General features: G+C 33.6%; 2 protein-coding genes across 2 annotated transcripts; one reads left to right on the plus strand and one right to left on the minus strand.

The window, feature by feature from the left end:
• Nucleotides 1-257: 257 nt before the first annotated feature.
• On the minus strand, nucleotides 258-2,134 carry LOC120623834. Its single transcript, XM_039890099.1, has 3 exons — nucleotides 2,000-2,134; nucleotides 1,422-1,494; nucleotides 258-715 (listed from the first exon to the last, which is right to left on the minus strand). Exons 1-3 carry the CDS (start codon nucleotides 2,059-2,061, stop codon nucleotides 458-460), a joined length of 393 nt encoding a protein of 130 aa, XP_039746033.1. The 5' UTR covers nucleotides 2,062-2,134; the 3' UTR covers nucleotides 258-457.
• An 18,829-nt stretch (nucleotides 2,135-20,963) lies between these two features.
• On the plus strand, nucleotides 20,964-23,553 carry LOC120623689 (growth-blocking peptide, long form-like). The gene is made up of 2 exons (XM_039889861.1): nucleotides 20,964-21,100; nucleotides 22,948-23,553. The coding sequence occupies exons 1-2, from the start codon at nucleotides 21,080-21,082 to the stop codon at nucleotides 23,389-23,391; spliced, it is 465 nt and encodes a 154-aa protein (XP_039745795.1). The 5' UTR covers nucleotides 20,964-21,079; the 3' UTR covers nucleotides 23,392-23,553.
• Nucleotides 23,554-23,836: the final 283 nt, after the last annotated feature.

Consider the following 23,836-nt stretch of genomic DNA (forward strand, 5'->3'; position numbering starts at 1 on the left):
CGCCCGCTGAGTGACTCTGAGTCTTCTTATGAGGCCCATAGTTAGCGACCGACATGGTCCGTAAGTCATCACTGTTGTGTTGTGTATGTGGCTATAAACAAGTTTCGTTTTACACTTAAGTGAAGTCTAAGCAATGACTGACAAAAAATCTTTTACGCTCTATATATTCCATGCTTATTTCCAGAACCATTAACTATATCATACATCTACGGTTTCAATGCTACCCCTTTATAATTGGTTACACAAAACAAGATAAATAAGTACTCAAAAAATACATATTTTATTGGCAGTTATTTGTTATACAATGTTCTCTTCAAAGAAAATAAAAAACAACTTCTCAAACAAAAAAAATTAAATAAAATGTTTTATAGCTTAGATACACTGGTAGAAGTCATCTTTAGGATTGTTGATAAATTTAAAACTCATCTTACAATATAAAATTAAGAAGTTTATCTCGTTAATCATTAAAGAATGGGGAGTTAAATGGGTCTTGGTTTTGCGATCTCGGATTCATACCAAAGTAAACTTTATTCGTGTTCTTATATCCATTTCCAATATTCACTACATCATTGTTTCCAGTTCGTTCTTTCTGTTTTTCACCAAAGAAAACGTTATTACTGTTTTTATAACCATTTCCGATATTTAACGTATTGCAGTTAGTGCACTTATACACGTTTCTCCAAAATTTGTCCATGTAGTCTCCGTAATCGAAGCTCTAAAAAGAATTATGTTATTAAAAAACAGATAAACTCATATTGATCAAAGCATCAAACTGCTACCTTTTCTAAGATATTATCAGTGGCGTGCATAAAGGGTATGCAAAGGGTATGAAGATGATATAAAATAAAGAAAATCTCCAGTACGTAGTTATAAATAATAAAGGATAGGCTTTTTATAACTCTCACAATGCCTATTCTTAAGTTTTTTATAACTCGTACAGAAGATTTTCCTAATTTTATATCATCTGCATACCCTCTATGCACGCCACTGGATGTTATCATATCAAACCGACAGGAAGACTTCCATCATCGTCATCATCATCCCATTACCGGCACACTACAGGGTCTCCTCTCGGAGTGAAAATTGTTTATAACGTAGTCCACCGTCCTGGCCAAGTGCGGATGTGTAGACTTCACACTCCCATAAGAAAATTATGGAGAACTTTCAGGCATGCAAGTTTACTCACGATGTTTTGGTTCATTATTAAAGGAAGTGATAACTGCCAGAATTAAAAGAGCACGTAACTCCGAAAAGTTGGAGGTACATGTTCGGCCAAAAGGCAAGCTGAACTCTTAGACACTAGACTATCACCACTTTAATAACCTTTAGCGACAGAAAGACAACAATCTGTTAAAAACGATCCAATATTTATTATTTATATTTATTCCACTTTTTTCATATTTAAAACGTAATTCAATTACCCGTCGTCGAACTCGTGCATGATCTTTTGTATTGATTAATGTTGCTGGTTCGCCTTGGTTTTGGAATTCTACACTGTAACGAAAAGAATAGTGTTTTTTTTTATTTTATCTAAATAGTATTATATACGACAACTTAAGAACATCATGATGGGTCTACGCCTTATATCTCTCAGTTGAATGTTATGATGATACATATTTTATTTATTTTCTCATTATTTATTATGTAGGTATATAAAATGCACTTTATAATGTATGTAGGTAGATATCATGCATCAAAATATTATAAGTCTACGCAAGTGAATTAGAAAAACCCCAGTAATGCTAGTCGTATGTTGGAAACAGAAAAAATCGACCGAGGAATTAAGGACGTTATTATTTAGACCATTACGTACTGATAGTTTTTATCCTATGGTTAGTAAAAATGGATCTTTCGAGATAGATGACAATTTTATTGTACACTTGTAATATCTACAATCAAGGGCGTAAAATGCAGTAAATCATGTCCTATATTTAGGTGTAAAAAATATTTTAGAATTCGAACTATAGAATAACTAGAACATAAATTTTCCACATGTTACCTTGGCCTCGCCTCACTTAATACAAAAAATGTCAAGCAAGTTATTATCATAAGAAATTTCATTTTTATAATAATTTATTATATTATTAATAATAAATGTATTTCAATGAGTTCACTTAACAAATACAGTGGGCGATTGACACTGGTTTCTTAGCTGTCAGTGTGTTTTCATGACACATCACAATTGAACCCTGTAGAGGTTAATGATAAGTACTCCCAAGTTTATGAAAGGCTGATTAATTAAACAACGTACTAACTAATATCAATTTTATATTTGAACATTTTTGCTATAATAATAGAAAAGCAGACAAATTTGTACGATGTAATTCATATTCTTTGACTACTTCTTTCAAAAAGGAGGAGGTTATCAATTCAGATGTTTTTTAAAATAAATGTTCGGGAACACTTGTAACTCCGTCATTCATAGACGGAATTGCAAAATTATTTTCTGGTTTCAAGGAGTTTATTCCGAAATGTTTCCATTTAAGTTAATTAATTTATATAGATCGGATGAAGAGTTTTGGAGACAGACAACGATCTCTTCAAAAATTTATATCTAATCAACCGCGATTGATACATAATATATTGACGACATACATTTGTTTCGGAAGTTTCTTTTTTTTGTAGAAACGTTGCTACCTTGTTCATCTCATATAAGATTCTCCAATAACTACGGTGAAGTATGCTTAGATGTTAAAGTATAATTATGAATTTTTGTGTTTTAAAGTCAACATCTGATGTTTTTCCGGCATCGGTTTCCATTGCATTAACATATTTTGTTGGACGGCCGATTGGCGCAGTGGGCAGCGACCCTGCTTTCTAAGGCCAAGGCAGTGGGTTCGATTCTAACGACTGGAAAATATTTACGTGATAAACATGAATGTTTTTCAGTGTCTGGGTGTTTATCTGTATTTTATAAGTATTTATGTATATAGGTATCTTAGTACCCATTACACAAGCTACGCTTACTTTGAGGCTAGGTGGAGATCTGTGTATTGTCGTAGTATATTAATTATTATTTTAAAAAAAATATATTAGTGTGAAGTTTAATTAGTGTTGATATTAATTAAATTAACTAGGTTATTCCATTTGTATATGATCTTCGACTAATAGGCTGAATCAATTAATATAATGGTCATCGATTAGGTTAATTTTATTATTGATTAGAGTTTCAGAAACCGGTGGTAAGGGGTACGTACGTACGTGGTATGTGAATTGAGGACATTGGTTTTTACTCATACGTAAATAAAGATAAACGAAGATTCTTCGAAGTCGCTACACTATATTTTCCTGTTCATTGTAATATTTTTAGCTTAGCTTAGCTACGATTAATATTGATCGAAGGATCATTTTGTATTCAGCATACTTAGATTACCACATTTTCCACCCGTACGTCTATCTGTTAGACATCTATAAAAAAAAAACTTAAATTTCAAATAGTACCCAGTTAAAAGTAGGTCTGCCAGAGCTCTTAGGGCACGTTCAGATAACAGGCGTCAAATGCTCGTAAGCAAAACACGCGCTTACAACAGCTATACGAATGGCGTGCGAGGCTTTTTTTATTTCACTATAAGATAGCCTTTGACTGCAACTTTTGCTGATGGTTAATAAGGATGCAGTCTTAGATGTTAGCGGGCTAAACTGTTAGGGGAATAGAAGTTATAAGCCACACACAAAATCGGTTACTACACAACATCGTACCCGAACGCTAAATCGCTAGGCGGCACGTCTTTGTCGGTATTGTGGTAAGTTGTTAACTAGCTACGGCGTAAGGACCTCTCGCCAGACGAAAAAAAGGGGTGCCACCGGATGGGTTCGTCTAACCAGTATAAAAGCTTCTTCAGATGATCACATCAGTAGACTTTATAAGTTCGATAAATTAAAGTTAAGCATGGGCCATCGACGTATTAAGTCGTAGGAAAATGGAAATATCTTTCATATTCCTCGAGTTTAGGATACAACGTTTTCGAAACTAAAATAGAACAGCGAGCCAGAATGCTCTGTGAATTAGGTAAAAGCATTATTGTCCTTTACGTTTTATTTTAATCAAATATAGTCGATTCCACGTTCACCTTCACCACATGCAGAAAGCGAACTCAATGCCCGACAAGCCCGACTTAAAATTAACATACGATACGACGCGCTATTAACGCCGGCTATCTGAGCAAGCTCTTATTATAAACACAAAAATCTATATATAATATACAAACGAAAACTTTAAGATTTTCTAATAAGACTTGGAGAAATAAGTAGGTAGAGTCGGTGATTTCTGTTTTAAAAATCCAATTTAAATGCATTACTCCGCCGCAATAGGCCCCGCCAATACGCTCCAGAGGCAATTAACTGAATCATCTTTTTCTTTTACTTTATTACTTTACTTTCCTAACGATCCTAGCCGACTTTTTTCTAGGTTAGCAGTTCAGATATACTCTGAATTTTTGTGTGTACTGGACATTTTTTTTCACTTTAATCTTAGCCTTTGACTGCCTACATTTGACTGTATCATAATTTACCATTTGGTAAATAACGACGAAGTCTATGATGGTAGCTGACTAACCTGTTAGGGTAAGGCAGTTATAAGCCATACTCCTAATCGGGTTCTACGCGAAATCGTACCGGAACGCTAAATCCCTTGGCGGTAGGGCGGTCTCTGTCGGTAGGTTACTGCCATGGTAACTAGCCAAGGCCTAATAAACACCCAATAGACCAGACCAGAAAAAAAAATGCTGGGGACCGAACTCGGGATTTCCTATAAGAACACAGCGCTAACCACGGTGTCAGAGAAGTCGTCACAGAAACTAATCATAGTCAACAACAAACGAAAAAAAAAAACATTCATTCGCTGGTGCCTGCTGCCCTGATTCCCTCATCTGTCAACCATCTGTGAACCGAAATAAATTTAAATGGTAAATCCTCGTTAAATATCCATTGACCATCTTCTGGTACCATAGTACCATAGTACCACATATTATTATCATAATAATTGGCATCCACGATTTTAGCTCAGTCGAATATTTAGCAAATCTTAAATATTTTCTGATTCTGTGGTACATATGCTGCAATATGGGATTAAACCTTTTTTATTGATTTATAATAACTACACATATTAAGTTTGGGAGGAGGAGACTTAGGAGGAGACATATTGTGCCAACTTCTCTGTTGTTAGTCAGTCTAAATAAACCAAACCTCATATTAAATTTAATGATATACTGATAATAATTTGTCACCACACCAGATAAAAAACTAAACTATAGGTTTGAAATTATCGTCAACTGATATTTTAAATAGCAAGTACTAAGGTCCTTTAAAAGCTATTAAAAGTATTACGAAATAAGTTTGGATTGATCGCAATAAAGTTTAAAGCGCTTTAAATTCGCTTACATAAACTTTGAGATTGACTTTAACAAGGCTGGTAGAGTCGGAAAGCGTCAGCGGCATTTGCTTTTAAAATCCAATTTAACCCATTTAAAACTACTGTATCACATCCGAACCTGATTCAATGATAAATCTTTAATACATATTTCACGGTTAGGTTGATAAAGAATTATCTTATATTAACCGAATCACCAAAAAGGAGGAGGTTATCAATTCGATTGATTTTTTTAAATTTTTATTTTATTTTTGTTACCACAATTATGAACCGATTTGTAAAAATACTTTATTTTACAAATCGGTAGTTTTAAACTAGTAAGTTATTTCAGTAAAAATAAGATTTCAGCCTAAAATAATGGTATTTGTAAAGTATGCGAGAAGAAATACGCTACCGATCTGCTTTATCGGTATGCGCTGACTAACTGGATGGTCACATACTACGTACTACAAAAATATTGGTGCTTAATAGATAAAAAAAAATCTGCGGATCCATACAGCCTTAGAACCAGCCAGAAAAAAATTTAGTAATAAAACATATTTATGATTTTAACCGTCTTAATGAGGTAAAGAATATAATCCTTACACAAAACATACAGTTTATTATCAAGGTAAGGTAAAAATAATTTACCCTTTATAGCATGTTCGTTTGTCACATAGTATATCGCACATTTTGAAACAGGAGTTAACGTTTGTGAATAAGCTCTATAGTTTATGTGAGCGACACCGAGGGGAACAGCTACTAACGTATAAATTGGTAGCAATAAAGTTTCAGGTGCTATTAGTTTACATAAACTTGGAGATTGACTCTAATAAGGCTGAGAGAGGTGGAGAGCGGCGGTGATTTGTGCTCTTAAAATCCAATTTAAATGCATTCCTCTGCGCCGCAAAGGGCTTCGCCGATACGCTCTAGAGGGCAATTAACTTATTCATCCTTAACGTTTCACAGTTCAACTTTAGTTGGTTCAATGCTATACCTATTTTTTCTTAACTAAACGGTGATAGCTCAGTAGTTAGGACTTCTGCTTCACTTTCGAGGGGCTAAGTTCGAATCCCAGTACGCACCTCTAAGTTTTTAAAGCAATTAAAATATCACTTTCTTTAACGGTTTAGGGAAATATCGTGCTTAAACCTGCATGCCCGAGAATTTTCCATAATGTTCTCAAAGGCGTGTGAATTGATCCGACCTGGGTGATGAACTTTGGCCTCAACCCTTTTCATGGTGGGAGTAGACCCGTGCCCTCTAGTAGGCCAGTATTGTGTCGAATAGATTGCTGTTTGTAGTCTCTTTAAATGATCGTTAGTGTTTTTTGTCTGGTGGGAGCCTTCGGCCGTGGCTAGTTACCATCCTACCGACAAAGAAGTGCAACCAAGCGATTTACTGTTCCGGTGCGGTGTCACGTAGACACCAATTTAGGTGTATGGGTTTAATATAACTAACATACCCCTAAAAGGTTACCCCATTCCCATCGTGGTCTTTATCATTATCACCTACTCGTATCAGCAGGTTAGATTGCAGACAGTGAAATAAAAAAAAAAACGTTAATTCAAACTTAATAAGAATTCTTATATGTTTTATATCTAAAAAAAAATTCAGAAAAGACCTAAGGAAACAGCAGAAAAATCTAAATTGGTTATTTTGTATGGGACTAGAAGTTAAAAAGTTTACCGGTATGTCTAGTTATATTATAATAACTTTTGTTTTTAAATTTTTTCATCATTCACCTTGCCATATTATACAATTTTACAATAAATTACCGGTTGATATCTTGGGGATGTCACTAAAGAAGTTCAAAGTTTGTATTAAGGGAAAGCTTATAGAAAAGTCCTATTATAGTATAAAGGATTACGTAAACGATAAAAAAGCTTGGGTGTAAACAATTGCTCTAACCAGGTTGCTTCTTAAATATTTTCTAATGACAATGTGAGATGGTGATAACAAAAAGAACACCCGGCTATGTTTGTTGTGGGCTTCTTCTTAGACCAGGGCGCGATTGGAACCCTCGTAGCTTTAGTTTTAAGTTTACGATTGTAGTTATCGCCATCACTACTCACTGCTATGTACACATTTTGTATATAATAACGCATCAAAAGTGCCATCTATGTGCCTATTTGAATAAAGAAATATTTGACTTTGACTTTGACTTTATTATTAATGTCCCACAGCTGGGATTACCTTTTTATACGACAAAAGGTTAGGTATTTTTTTCTTAATATTAATTAATATCTTATTTTTATCTTTTAACTCCATGATATTATATTATAATTTCCTCCTATATTATTAGGTTTGGTTTAATCCATACTAATATTATAAATGCAATAGGGTGTCTGTTTGCTTTTTACCTACGTTCGGCTCAAGCGTTCTTAATGAAATTTGGTTTCCCTGTAAAGTCATCAAAGGTATGTCAAGTCAACCCAACCGCACTGGTCCAGCGTGTTGGACCTAACCCTTCTCATTAAGAGAGATTCCTCGTACAATGTAGTGGGTCGGTAATGGGTTAATGAGGATCTATATATTTTGTTATATATTTAAACATTAGTCAAGTTCAAATGGTTGTATCTCCATTCTAAGCATTTTCTCTCCAGCTCTAGGCCAGCTTATTTATTTTAGGTTCATTTTAATTCCAAACATTTATTTTAATTTCGTTACCCTTAACCTACAGATATTGGAAGGACTGTGAGGAGCTTATTATAAAGTTGTACAAAATTGGAGCCTACGTAATGCCTCCATTACTTACTCTCCGAAGAAAAAGTCATTTAAAATGCAATTTAAACATCCTAATAGAAAGGTTCGCACTAAGAATTGTTGCAAACTCTAATGGGTTCAGGTGAAATTAACGCAGAAAAATAGGAAAAGTTAAAACGAGTTCCCCGCTAAGGTTTTTTTCCTTCGCCAGGCAGGGCTGTGATTGTAAACTGCTGAATTTATAATAGCATTTTCGAACTCCACTTCATCTGGAAGTTCAAACCGGGTTGTAATTTAACTTGAAAGTAATACATTCAAATTGCAGGAAAGTCCTTAACGTTTAAGAAATACGCTATGACTCTTTGCAAGCAGTTTTATGTACCTACCTATAAAACAGTTAGGATGTGAGGATTTTAAAGTTTTATAAATGCTCATTCATGTAAATTGAATCTAAGTGAAATAAGAATATATTATTTAACAAGAATATCAATATATCTTTCTCTTGATTACATTTTAATTATCTGCACAGTCTTAGAGATTTGTTCTTATTGGCGAGTCCTATTTAGCCGAAATTAATGATTCTCAGCAAGCTTTGTAAACCTGCGGAGTTTCTTACAAAGAGTTTATTTATAAGAAAAAAACTCTAACAACCTTTTTATTAGGCATAAAAAATAATACAGAAAGACACAGCACACATCTTGTAGATACTAGATCACCCTTTTGCCAAATAAACATTATTCTGTTTTCAATAAAAACGTTTCGTTGCGAACATCTTCGGACCCTATTTATTTCGAACGATGCGATGACTCAAGCAGATTCGCAAGATATCTGCCCGCCGTCTATGGATTACTTTGCAAGTCTTTTATAGGAGAGAAAACCAGTATCATCACTACTTAAGGATATTAAAATCCCTTCTATTCGTGTAAGAAGCTTGTTTTCTCAACGGAGGAGCATTTATCGAATAATCTCGATAAAGCTGGTTGAATTGAGTGCGTAAGCTTTCAAATTGTACTTATGTTTTTTATTTACTTTATCAATACTACATTATGTTTTTTCATCGCATGCAAAGGACTTTTACTAACAAAAAATATATATGCCTCGATGCCTGAATATTATGATTTTATTAGTATAATATTATTTTAAAATTAAAATTAAAAAGGACGAAGTAATCTTTTTAATTATGTATATATGTGTATGTTTGTTCTTTTGGTTTTTCCTACAGAATCGATTTGCCTTTATCTTGTGAGGGTCACTATCATAAGAAATGCCATACTGAAAAAACGAAAAAAAATAAGTTAACAAACTATGTTAAGTGCGGTATAATATAGAATGGAAAGGTACAAACTAATATGTCAACATACCGTTTTTGTAATTTAAATTACACTTATATGTTTAAGTGTACCATCTTATCATACATTGGGATATGAAAACAGAAAAGGTTTATCAGTTCATAAATTACAGTTCAAATATTCGTACGTCAACGCAGAACGGGATATTTTGAATTTTAAGCTTCAAAATAGAAATACGAAAATGCGCAGTTTAGTACTTATTATTATTACAACTATAATAATTGCATCAGCACATATGACCAAAGGAAAGTCATTGAGGTAAGTGTTGTTATTATTCCAATGTATAAAAAATACTTTTAAAATTTTTTCAACTGCATAAGTAGGCCAATGTAATTAACCATCAATTTTAAAATACTGCAGTTCACATTATAATCCGCATTAAGTCTGAAAACGGTTCCCAGATTTTCTTTATGGAAGTACCACGAAACACTGACTTCTTGGTAGATCGCTATAGATGTTTTACCATAGTACCGTAAGACACCGGGCTGTACTAGCCAACAGTCTCATAAAGCTTCTTTTTTATACGCATGGGTTCCTTTTTAGGTTCTAATAGTTTTCTGATTCTTAAATTCTAAACCTAACACAAGACTGATCTAGAAGATGAAGGTAATAAGCCAGCTGCTTCCATTTAGGTCACATCCGCTCTTGTGAGACAACATCATTTTTTTGCGCTAGCCTGTATTCAATAATAAAAAAAGGTTAATAAGTCTTTATAAAGGAGCGCACTTTATATCTAGATTTGCCTTGTGTCGATGGTGTATGATAATTATTTCTGCACTAGCTGTTACCCGCATTCTTCATACGCGTTTATTACGGTTCCTTACAAATCCAGTGGGAACCGATAGTTTTCTTGCGATAAAAAGTAGCCTATGTTACTATCCGTCTTTTCAAAGATCCCTTTGGCAGAAAACAAGTTGATTCGTTTCCTACTAAGGGCGTGAAGGAAGGACAAACAAATTAACTCACAAAAACACTTTTACATTTATAATATTAAGTAAGGAAAAGAAGCTTCTAATTAACTTTGTCTTAATCTTATAACTTCAGGTTTTCGTAATGTACTATAATATTATTTTTCATCTAACTTGCTCATAACGAGAACCATTACATCGATTTATATAAGCCATTGACATTGGGCAAATTTTAACTTAATCGGGTAATACAGATTATTTTTTTAACCTTGTCGGTTTTATGTGGCTAAATATAGTATATCCTATAATCGTTATAATATATATATATATATATATATATATATATTATTATAATAATGAACACCTTTACCTTCTCAATTATGATAAATTAACGTTTAATATTTTCAAATTATATTATTCATAACTTAATATTTAAAACATGTTTTAAAAATGAAAATATTTATAATATAGGCTGTATGCACCGAATGATGCTGGATGTACCTATATCGGTTTACCTTGGCGCGCGAGAAAAAGCCGTCGCACCATTTCTCGTGATTAATATTTTGTTAATATATCTATATCTATTGTTATTAATTTAAAATGTCCAGTTTAAATTGGAAATTAGAGCAATAGTAGATTTAAAATGGGAATAATAATCGAGGGAATAACCTATTTCGACCAAAATCTAGAGAGCGGCCTTTGAAAGTTTCATGTAATGGAAAAACAGCAAAAAATGGTCAGTTATTTTCTAAGAACGTATTTGAAAATTTATACTGCTTTTTTCTCGCAAGTGTGATGAATCGTCGTATGAAACGTGTATGGTACATTACGTGTTACACTGTCGACTTTTTTAGCTCATGCGGCTTATACCGCCTCGACTGTAAAATGCAATGGTACCAAACTATACGCATAAATAAGTATTAGATAATTTGACAGTTAGATTAAATTTAGTTTTTACATAAAACTTTTTTAAACTGATCGAATATTATTTTACTGGCATACAATTTTACCCTTTTCAGGAAGATCTGCCAAAGCGCCAACGATGTCGGAAGCGATGAGGTTTGAAGTTTTCAATTATAACCAACTATTCTTGAATTCACGTTTACTTTTGACATATTGTTTAAAAGCGGTGATAGCCTGGTGACTTTCAATTTTTTTCTGGCCTAAGTTACCTCACCACTAGATAAAAGAGGCAGTTTTGGGATAATAGTCTATAACATCAAATAAACAAATAACAGTAGGTAATACGCATCATTAATTGAATGTTTAAAATATTACCTTCCTGTTATCAAGTGTAAATAAATGGGAACATGTCACAGTGAATCTTTGAACTTCTTATCTCTGGCATATTTAATATTTTTAACAGGCCACGCAGACTTTGGTACAAACATGCATCTTTGTAATATCAAAGCTTTCGTTATCTAAAAAAAATACAAGTAATTATATACCTAATAAAATTTAGTTAGATATTATTAAATTCTCGTCCGAAGACTACAATATTTTTGCAGATCATATACAACTTTGAAACTCATTAGCAGTGTACCATCACAGGCCATAGCAGGTCAATTAATTAGATCTAGAATAAAACTTAATTAAATAATGAATCATATTTGTTACAGAAATCATTATTATGTAAAATAATTAAGGAAAAGAGCAATTGCGATGCATCGTCTTCGTCTTCATCATCGTCAGAAGAGGACAATGATGACAAAAAGGTACTTTTTAATACAAGACATCGCAAACCCATTTTTCATTAGCAATCATGGTAGTAACTGTGTATTAAACGTGACGTCACAGCAGATCAGAATACCGCAGTTACCACTCCACCTTTTCTTGCGATTTTCGTACGTGGTGACTAAGGGAATATAAATAATTTAGCGAACTGACTTAGTTCTGCAGCATACGCAGTTAAATAGATTCGTCATATGACAGACATAGAAACTGCTAGGCTTGTGTATTTTAGTTATTATCAGAGCATTATGTCCTACGGAATTTTATTATGGGGTAATACTGATGATATAGATTCTATCTTCGAACTGCAGCTGCTCGTGCATTATATAAAAGGGGCCCAAGTTGACTCACTTAAATTATAAATTTGGAGAAGTTAAAATAATGACGATACATAATCAGTACATATATGAAAATTTAATTTATGTCCATAAAAATATAACAAAATTCAAAAAGAAAATGGACTGTAATATAGATATTGGAAGCAAAAATAAACACGTTTACTAGGCTACATAAAATTGCTAATTCATTCAAGGGTAATTATATATTTATTTATAACAAATGGCCGAATGAAATCTTTGGGATGTCACTCAATAAGTTCAAAGTTTATAAAAAACGTAAGCTTACAGAAAAGTCCTATTATAATGTTAAGGATAACTAAACGATAAAAAGCTTGGGGATGAATTGCTCTAACTTCATAGCTCAATATTAATTTACTGTGGTGGTGGTGGATGTGATAACAAAAAAAGTACCCTACCCGGGTACTTTGTTTGTTTTGGGCTCTTCTTAGACCAGCCAGGGCGCGTTTGGAACTCTCGTAGGTTTAGGTTTACGTTGGTGAACGAAGTTATCACCATTCCCTTACTATTATGTAAACATATATGTATGAATAAAAAATTTTTGAATTCGATTTTGAATTTGGATATAACGGAGAACGGGTCCTCTGCGCTACTACCTCCATCTACTGCTATCACCAAACCATCTACCTGTGTTGATTATGGGCATACCCTCCTGTCTGGAGATGCTATTCATCCAGCAGTAGACTTTTGATTGTCCAGTGGGCTATTGCCGAAAATAAAGTTAGAGTGACTTAGCGTCCCTGACTAGTGGATTTATTGTGGTATATCAATAAAAATCTGTTACAAATATATTTTCAGAAATCCACACGTAAAAGACACAAAGCAAGTGGCTTTTGTGTGGTATATCAATAAAAATCTGTTACAAATACATTTTCAGAAATCCACATGTAAGAGACACAAAGCAAGTGGCTTTTGTGTGGTACATCAATAAAAATCTGTTACAAATACATTTTCAGAAATCCACATGTAAGAGACACAAAGCTAATGGATTTAGTGTGGTACATCAATAAAAATCTGTTACAAATATATTTTCAGAAATCCACATGTAAGAGACACAAAGCTAATGGATTTAGTGTGGTACATCAATAAAAATCTGTTACAAATATATTTTCAGAAATCCACATGTAAAAGACACAACGAACAAAGTGAAAGCGATGGTTCGTCATCATCATCGTCGTCATCATCTTCAGAAGAAGATAATGAGTGTAATAAGGTAAATTAGTTCGATAATATCCTAAACCAAGTGGTAAACTAGGTGGAGGCTATAAACCGCTCACAATCAATATTATTTTCAATATAATATTGGCAATACTTTGTACCAATACTCCAATTCTTATGTTTTAACCTTATTATATTTTTACTGACACGACCTACTTAAGATTGATGTAATAATTTGTGAAATACTAAGCAATGGTGATTGCATTTTTAACTTAATTTTTTTTAACTTGATTACTTATCTGGATCACATTGTAAAACAAAAAAAAAAGTCACTTTTACCTTTTATTACTTTTTTTTTTAATTTTAATACATTTTCATTTAAATTACAGAAATCTTCTTGTAAAGGAAAAGATAAATGCAACGCTAAATCATCATCATCATCATCGTCATCATCTTCATCATCAGAAGAAGATAACGATTGTACCAAGGTATTCTTCTGTTTAATAAGCATAAACTAATTCGTTATAATACTAAATTATCATGCATCATCTGCATAATAATTCAGTCTTATAACGAATTATTATGCAGATGACGCAGTCTCATCTGTATTTATGATAAATATAGTTGAGGGAAATGAAGAAGGATGAAGGGAAAGAGGACGACTAAGACTGGATTTTGTGGGACAAATAAATAGAAAGGTTGGGGTGGGAACTTATAAAGAGGTGAAAGAGAAAGCTTTGGATTGACTGTTAGAGAGGGCAACACGGACAAAAGAGAAGTACCCAGTTTTTACGCGACATCTAAGGGTTCTATAGGAAAGGTTGTATTTAGGCACGGCCTTAGCCTCCAAATAGAACAAAGAGCAGTCATAGTAGCACGCTTTTCAATTTCAAATTACTGCGGTCAATTTCTTCGGAAGCCCAAATTGTGATAATTTTTGTCCTATTCGTTTTTGCAGAAATCATGTCAAACGGGTAAAGGAAAGAAACATTGCGATGACAACTCTTCATCGTCATCATCATCATCATCATCCTCGTCATCATCATCATCGGAGGAAGAAAATGATTGTAATAAGGTTGGTTGAATATAATAAGCCTGTTTGGGGACCCCCGACGCGAAAACGAAGGGGTGTTAGAAGTTTGACGTGTAGACTCTGTGTGTGTGTGTGTGTGTCTGTCTGTCTGTGGCCGCCGCTACAAACTGGTTGATTTCATCTAAATAAAAGGGCTCAATAAGGGTAGTAAATCTGTGACCCTTAGCGGACGGAGCACGGATACAGATAGGAATAATCCGAATAATTAATGTACATTTTATTGAAAGTCGGGATTTTTGAAAATATTAATTTATGCTTTTTTTATTCATTGTTCTTACTTTGTCTGATTTTCAACCTTAATGCTCCTTTATTGCATATGTTATATAATATTTCCTATATGAATTCCATCCCGCAACTGCTGCTAGAAATGTATTCGATGGCAGTACTCAAACGGTTAACTATAAAATTAACTATAGAAAATATATTAATGTAACCCTATGCTTTCTAAAATACAGGTCAACGTAAAAAAACACAGTGATTCATCTTCTTCCTCGTCATCATCCGAAGAGGACGGGAATAATAAATGTCAATTTTCGAAAAAGAAATCCAGCAATCAGGTAAGTATTTGCATTGGTCAACGCGTGTATAAAATTATAGCTATCTTCGACAATGGTAGGAAAATTGTATTTATAATAATGAAAAATAATTGTCATATAACTTTTTCTTGAAATACATACTTTTGGTGAAGTAACTGTACAAAGTTGTCTAAAACGACGTGTTTGTTTGTGTGACAGTAACTACCATAACATCAGGTGTTTCTACATTTAAGGTCAAATGGGTCAATGGGGTCGGTTTAATAAAAGAAATTTATTTAATTTATTTATTTATTGCTATTAGGTATACAAAACAGGTAATAACTAAAGATAGGTCTAAATATAAATAATATCATGTTTTGTTCTAAGTTAATACCCAAAGTATGTATGTGTACATAACTTGGAATTAAATTAAACAAAAAGTAAAAATGAAATAAAATGAATTTAAAGTGAAAACAAAAAATAAACAATAAGAAATATATATATATGTAGTCTATAATACGTGGAATAGTTGTTAATAATATGTTTTTTTTTAATATTTACCTTTTTGTTAAAAAGCATAAAAAATTGTGGTCCTAAATAATATTAAAACAATAACAATTCATACACACCTTGAACGCATAAACTTACGTGTAAATGTTACTTCAAGTCATTACATTTTAAATAAGTTAGGGTTATAATTTTTATTAGGCTAATATTATATGATAAATGAAATACATTAAATACGAAATTATAATCATTTTCTAAATCGGGCATTAGCGATACTTATTATGTATGGGGTCATATAGTACGCGATTTCAAACATATCTTAAAGTAATTTGCCTAGTATAGGCGTTGATCAATACTTCTCTACTTATATTATAAATGTGAATGAATGTAAGTTTGTTTGTTACGCTTTCACGCAAAAACCACCAAACCGATCATCAAGAAACGTTGTACACATATTCCTGAAGGTATTAGAAGTAATATAGTATGCCGATTTAAGCTCAGTTCTCTTGGGAGAGGGGACGAAAGTGTTTGACGATTTTACACCAGGCTTAGATATCCTAAATACATAAAGTGCACATTTATGAGGCACATGTCTTTTGAAAAACAAAAACAAAAGCGGACGAAGACGCGGGCAACAGCTAGTATATATATATATCCCTATCTACTAGAAGGAGAAGAAAAAGGATAGCTCTACTAAATCCAATATGCCATCTGAAGTTGTTTTAGTTTTTAATTAACTTAGGTTGTTAGTCTCACCTTTGGGAATCTCCGGATAGTTCTTTCGTTCGTATAATTTTTTGTGGTACTAAGAAAATGTTATAGGGTAATTTTTGATATATGACAATCATCGTATTCTACAAATGAACCCAAAAGTTTACTGTGTAGTTTACGCCAATGACGCGACTTCAGCACATTCGAATGACTATCCTAACATTTCAAAAGTTTATTTAATGTACTGCGTATTTTCTTAGAAACTCATCTTGACGAACCTCTATAAATACACCAACCATTGAGATTATTAAAAATGATAAATAAATCGAAAAGAAATATCATCCATTACGTGATTAAATTGAATTTTAAGTATATGTTTACATTTCTTTAAATTATGACCTATAACAAAATGTATTTTTCCACAGCCCAAGAAGTCAAAACACCTGAAGAAAAAATACTAGTGAGCGCTTCAAACTGTTCAAGTTACATTATGTAATACCTACTTTAATCGTTAATTAGTCTTAAGTATCTTATAAAACCAATCTTAAAGTTATGATTTGCATGTATATCCATCGGACTTTTATTTCTTCTAATAGTAACCTACAGTTTTTTCTCATGAAAAATTTATAAGGTAGTATAAAACCGTGCCTAAAATGTTTAAACACACATTATTAAAAGTTGCACAATAATATTATCACGTTACTAAAGGGTGGTAGGCATTTTAATATTAAAATAGCTTACATGCCCGTATTTATAGGGTGACATATTCAACTAAAACTAATACGGGAGTTAAAAATGAATTCAAGATAATGTTTCCGTATTAACAAAGTAACTAATTTCATTTTTATATTGACGATAAACTTTCTTAGATCACTCTGGTTTACTCTGCACTCTGCTAATTAATATGAACAAAATTGATAAATACCTTACTCTAATTTTATCGAGTTTTTAATAAAATAGGTTTTTCAAGGTAAATCCTTGATTCCTTGTTAGTTTTACTAGAAGGTTCATTTCACATAGACACGAGCTCAGCGATCTACGAAGTCATTTGAAACTCGATAGTTTGCTGACGTTAATGCAAGCTTGTTTTTTTCGTACTTAAATTCGTTAATACCCTATGGTGTCTTGTATGGCTGAAATCGAAAATATATTTATATTGCATATAGGAGCTACGATTAATATTCAAACAAAGATCGCGTATTGTGAAGAAATTTATAAGCAAGGTAGCTTCTCGACATAGGTATATAGTATTGATAATATAAAGAGACTCGTTGGTAAGTTGTATTTATAAATAGAATGTGAATATTTAAAAATATGTAAGACACATTCTATTTTCCTTAACTTCAATAAAATAAATACGTTTCTTTTGATTTAATATTTTTACAGAGTTATATTATTGTAAGTTGGAGAAAAAGGAAAAAAAAATTTTTCAAACCGAAATTAGGGCTGTTGGCCACCCTACTCGTACTGTATTTGCAGAATTTTTCATGCGGGCGTAATATTACGGTCAAAGGCTGCTTTGAATTTGACTATAATTACAATAATTTGCACAAAGCAGATTGAGTATTTTCGGAAATCAATAAATATTTTCATAATTTTAGTTGAGGTATGCCCATACCTGGATCCCCAATCCTCTATGTTTTCGAAATCTTAACTTTGTAACGTTTGAGACGTAAATATTTAAATATCTTTTTAAATGTGTGACAGACTTTTACGTAGTTACCTAGTCGTTAGGTACGTTATTTTTCTTACCTGATGCTAAGTGAAAAACCATCGCCTATAACCGAAGCAACACTTCTTAGAGTATTCAAGTAACTCATCCTGGAAAGTGTCACCCTATGTCCATCAACCTGAGGCGCAGATATTAAGCCTCATGTGCCTGTAATTACACCGGCAACTTCAAACCGCAACACAACATTGCAACAATGCAGCTTAGCGGTAGAAATAAGCATGCCGGTGTACTTCATCGGTAGAGCTCTACCTAAGGTCTTAACTTTGTAACATTTGTGACGTGAATATTGACACATCTTCCTAAATGTGTGACAGACTTTTACGTCGTTACCTAGTCGTTAGGTACGTTATTTTTCTTACACTAATAATTGACGGAGCAAGCAAATTGAACACCTGATGCTAAGTGAAAAACCAACGCCTATAACCGAAGCAACACTTCTTAGGGTATGCAAGGAACTCATCTTTGAAAGTGTCACCCTGTGTCCATCAACCTGAGGCGCAGATGTTAAGCCTCATGTGCCAGAAATTACACCGGCCATTTCAGACCGAAACACAACATTGCAACAATGCTGCTTGGCGGGAGAAATAAGCATGACGGTGTACTTCATCGGTAGAGCTCTGTCACAAAAAGCTCTACTACTACTAAAACTCCTGTAGACGACCTTTAAAAGGTAACACCGGACAACGGATCAAACTTGAAATAGGCTTTAGTAATTGTGTGTACATGCACCGGATCCGGATCGAGTCTGGCGACCAATCTCCGACGGGTGCGGAGATCTCCGCTACCCACTGCTGAGTTGGACACTGGTCCGGGCTTAGCAAGTGCGGTCGACCATGATAGTGTATTAATATACGCTGACGCATTCGAACGTATCACTATTTCCCGGTATTGATTGCCATCTACGTTATTCGCTGGAAATTAATCATAATAAGTACTATAATTTTTTTTTTGTTATAATTATGAATAAGCGGTGATAGCCCAGTGGGCAGGAGCATGCCCTTTTAGATACGTAAGTACGATCTAACTGGGGCGGCTAGAAGTTTGCATTGCATTTCTAGAAAAAAATAATGAATATGCTTTTATTGCACACCACAAAAAGTACATAAAAAAAGAAAATGAGTTATATTCATCGGGCAAAATGATTTCAATTATGCTTTTTGTAATAATTGAGTAGTGGCTCATCTGTAGCGATAGTGTCAACTAATATTTTGGTAAAGTTTCTCGGATATAGAATACAGAACTAGTCACGGACAACAGAAAATCATTTGCAATTACTGCAAGTGTTTATCATTATGGTCATATCAACCCATTACCGGTCCACTACAGGCCACGGATCTCCTCCCACAATGAGAAAGGTTGGTTTGGTTAGTTTATAAGCAGAATTAAACGGTAGTCCAATAATAATAAAGTTCATTGAAGTTTTATAATTTTCAAACCTTATTATTATTAATAATGATGAATAAATAAAATCTGGTTTGAAATCTCAAATTGGTCAGTTATTTCGAGAAAATTAGCCGCCTTCCTCCCGAACGAATGAAATCGCTGAAGCGGGCCTGAATTGCGGGCTTGGCTAACGAGAATTTTACAATGATGAACAGAGAGCACTCAGTATTCATAATAAAAAGAGGTGTGTCGGTTATTATGAATCTATGTTGTTGGGGTTTACGAAAGTTCTTTTATATTAATCTAATGTCTATTTATATACCAGCGGTTGCATATTCTAGTAGATATTTATTAGTAGTCTAATAAATATCTACTTTAATTATTCATTATAATTTTCATCACCCTTGCTTTTAACGTGGATCTGATCACATCCTTATAAGGCTCACATTACATATACTAGACACGGGTGTTTTATTTTTACCGTAGATCATTTTCAATTTAACCGGGTAAAACAGATTCTTTGTGAACCAGCAACCAGCAGGTTTTATGCAGCTCAAAATAGTACGAATTTTCTTAAATAAAATATATTATTGACCTTCATAATTATGATAAATTAAGGTTTGATGTTAACCTCGGCTGTTAAAGGTTAACCTGTCGGTTAACCTTGGCGGGCGATAAAAATCAGTCGTGGCATTTTTCGTAATTAAAATTTCGCTACCTGGTTAGCAGTGGGTATCGCGGGCAGATGAGGTTAGCATAAAAAAAATGCAAAAATAAATATGCACTCTGTTACCCTCTTGATTGTTTTTGGTAGCATGATCTCCATTATTTAATCAAGCGTTTGATACCTACAAGCTATTAAAAAATGATTTTGAATCATATTTTTTGGTATAGATAAAATTATACTGTACTAATGAATGTAGAAAAATGTATAGGTAATAAATGTTTGTGATAACACAACGAGCTGACTGCCGATGATAAGAGCGTAGTTGATACCCACCGCGTCTATTCTTAATAAAATGACGCGTCCGTTCAAGCAAATAGTTGTGCTCCAAATTATTATACTTCAATTGCTGATACATGTGAACGGATCTCCATATACTCCTCGAGATTTTGTTAGTTTATTCGCGAATCCTGTGAAAGACTTCATTAAACTGTTTACACAAGCGAACAATTCAAAAAGTGCTGTTTATGATAAATATAATTCCGGAAACGTTACAAAAGATAGAACCGGCGGTAAAATGATAGAAGTGCCCGAAAATAACGGTAATACGTGTAACGATGGTACCGTAAAGGACATAAACGGATTGTGTAGAAGCCCGTGGTCATAGACTAGTTTTGTTTAATCGAAGTGGCGCAGTTAAGTCAATACTTTACGTCGAAATGGACGTAAAAATCGTTCTCGTTGCCATAGTACTTGCAATGTGTGCATTCGGTTTGGGGGAAACTGGAGTGGTTTTCAATTTCCACGATAAACTTCGCACGGCTACTTCATCAACCACTGAAAAACTTCACACAAGTCAAGTAATAAGAGTTCCGGACCTTGAGTGTCAGGATGGTTTTAGGAGAGATTCGCAAGGAACATGTCGACAGAGATTATAGAGGTATGTATACTTATTTGATGATGATATCATACATGTGTCTTAAATATGTGTCTGTTGTTGACCGCTCGCCTTGTCTTGTTATGCAAATTCTATATAAAAGTGGAGTCACGTAAGAATAACGTTGATGGAAACTGCGCATTTAGTGACAACTACAGACGCATGAAATAGTGCCGGTAAGTTATACGAAATGAAAGTTTCTTATCTAGAACTCCTAAAACGTCTTGAAGGCCAACACCAACTATGTAAATTAAATGTCTCTGCATAGTAATCTTTGGAGATCTATTTCATCTAATTATTTCCGATTAAAAGTATGCTACGTTTAAGACCTATTGTAGCCATTTTGAAGACTAACCTTAAAACTGCTGTATGTTGCTCAGTTCGAGGTGGAACACGGTCTGTTTCTTGAGGAGTTGCAAAAATGTCAACAATTTGTGTTCGTTATCGTTCAAACAATTAAATGTTCATTATGAGTTGCATTTATTTTGAAATCCCAGCCAAATACTTTTATTTATTAGTATAAATACCTGAGCTTGATAATTTTTAAAGTCAATAAATAATTAAATATAAATTTTGTAAATAATTCTAAAAAGCAGTGATAGCCTAGTGGGTAAAGGCTTCGGATTTTCTTTCGTGGAGACCAAGTTCGAGCCCCGGCCCGCACGACTAACTTTTCGGAGTTATGTGCGTTTTTAATTTAAACAATTTAAATATCACTTGCTTTAAACGGTGAAGGAATACATCGTGATGAAACCTGTATGCCTGAGAGCTCTTCACAATGTTCTCAACGGCGTGTGAAGTCTACCAATCCGCACTTGGCCAGCTTGGTGGACTGCGGCCTGAAGCCCTCTCATTCTGGGGGAGACCAGAATGAGAGGGCCCTTGAGTGGGCCGATAAATGAGTTGATGATGATGATGATGAAATAATTTAATATCGCTCAATTACCAGACCCTCTGCGCGGGTGGAATGGTAGCCCTCTATTCATTTCACACACTCTATACGTGGGAACACTGAACCAGTGTAGTATTACATTTGTTATTTTGTGTTTATTTGTACCTCACGTTTATTTCATCACACTGTTTTTACGCAAGAGTATGTTTCTCAGGAGGTAAATAGATAAATTTCTCCATTGCATTTGTGGCCATCACGATGGCTGCTGCAGAGGTTTATATGAACGATTATTGTCACTTCACATATGGTAACTAGCTTGCTGGATCGTTAAATAACTTGAATACATATTAATCTACGTATTCTCTAGTATTCTCTTAGGACTGATTCATCAGTGGATTAATGTGAGCTTAAGCATTATGTGCCGGGGTATTTTTGGGTATGCGTTTTACAATTCATATTTCATGTCAAAAGAAGATGGAATACGAAAATGAAAACCTAGAGCGATGGAAATTATATTGGTGATGAAGCTGCGTTTTTAGTTTACCCAAAATTTACTGCTTTACTAAATACGGCTTCATTATTTACCAATGTAGTTTTTTCCTATTGTTAAACGTTCATGCGGATATTATAAATCCTATCTGACACATTGCTTGCAGGAAAATATTACTTATTGATAATTGTTGTTCAATGATACCTATGCCTTTCGGCTATAAACGATTCCTTGAATTCTCTTGGTGGCAGAATATATTTAAGTTGGATTATATATATTACTTTATCGCTTTTCATAAACAGTCTTAGAGGCATAAGGTCACGTTTGTTATCTTGCTGCCATAATTTATAATTTATTAGCCAGTATAAGTTCAACTCTGTTGAAACATAAACGTATCGTGTGTTCAAGTGCACAATGAAGATGGTATACATTATTTATTTTTTCACAAATTTACTTCTGTTATTCCAGATTACAAACGGAGGATTAGCTAAAGGGCTCCTCGGTTCAATTCATGATACAGCTCATAAAATACATGATGATGTTCATAATGTGTTTCTACCGAAAGAAGGACCTAATAATAGAGGACTGTATCCTGCAATAGACACCGTAAATCATGATGAAACAAATGAGCCAGTCTTTACATTTGCTGAATCTACTACTACACCGCAATTAAAGAATACTCCAGCTACGTATACATCAAGTGTTAAACCTGCTAACGTAGAACAGGATGCCGATGAAAGGCCGTTAATATTTATGACATCTTCAACAACTGAAACATATAAACTACAAGGTACCAATGGCACAACGAGTAATTCAACAACTCATGATAAAGAGGGAAGGGAAAACTTTAAAGGTGCATGCTCTACTGGAAGAAAACTAACTGAAGACGGTAGATGTGTAGTGCCGTTTTAAGCAATCGCTTATATTTTTGAATATATGATTTCGTTTTTTATTTTATTATGGGTGAAGTAGGACTATGAAACAATACTTGTATAAATTAACTCTGATAAATACCCAAAAAAAATATACGTCTGTGTAGACCCACTCAACTTAATTAAAAAATAAAACATTTAATATGCTTTGTTTCTTTTAGTCTTAACTTATGAGTCTTTTCTACGAACGTGAAATCGGTCGGCGTGTTGTGACTCTACGACCGAATTGAAACACAGATTTTACTGCGAAGAAACCGGCCAACATTTTACTAAACGATGTATGATGTTAGTTTCTTTAAATTTAATCTTGACCTAAGCAGTTGATAGTTGAGTCATTTGATTTCGACTTTTAAGGAAAGCATCTATTTTATTTAGCACCTTGATTCAATACATTAAAAATTTGTTTTAAGTTAATTCAAGGTAGA

This window comes from Pararge aegeria, chromosome 5 (assembly GCF_905163445.1).
Source record: "Pararge aegeria chromosome 5, ilParAegt1.1, whole genome shotgun sequence".
NCBI lineage: Eukaryota > Metazoa > Arthropoda > Insecta > Lepidoptera > Nymphalidae > Pararge > Pararge aegeria.

Coding starts and splice junctions, on each gene's coding strand:
- LOC120623834 (XM_039890099.1), bottom strand. CDS start 2,061: ATGAAATTTCTTATGATAATAACTTGCTTGACATTTTTTGTATTAAGT. Junction 1,495..1,999: donor TTAAGTGAGGCGAGGCCAAG/GTAACATGTGGA, acceptor TTTTCGTTACAG/TGTAGAATTCCAAAACCAAG. Junction 716..1,421: donor ATGCACGAGTTCGACGACGG/GTAATTGAATTA, acceptor AATTCTTTTTAG/AGCTTCGATTACGGAGACTA.
- LOC120623689 (XM_039889861.1), top strand. CDS start 21,080: ATGTCGACAGAGATTATAGAG. Junction 21,101..22,947: donor TGTCGACAGAGATTATAGAG/GTATGTATACTT, acceptor CTGTTATTCCAG/ATTACAAACGGAGGATTAGC.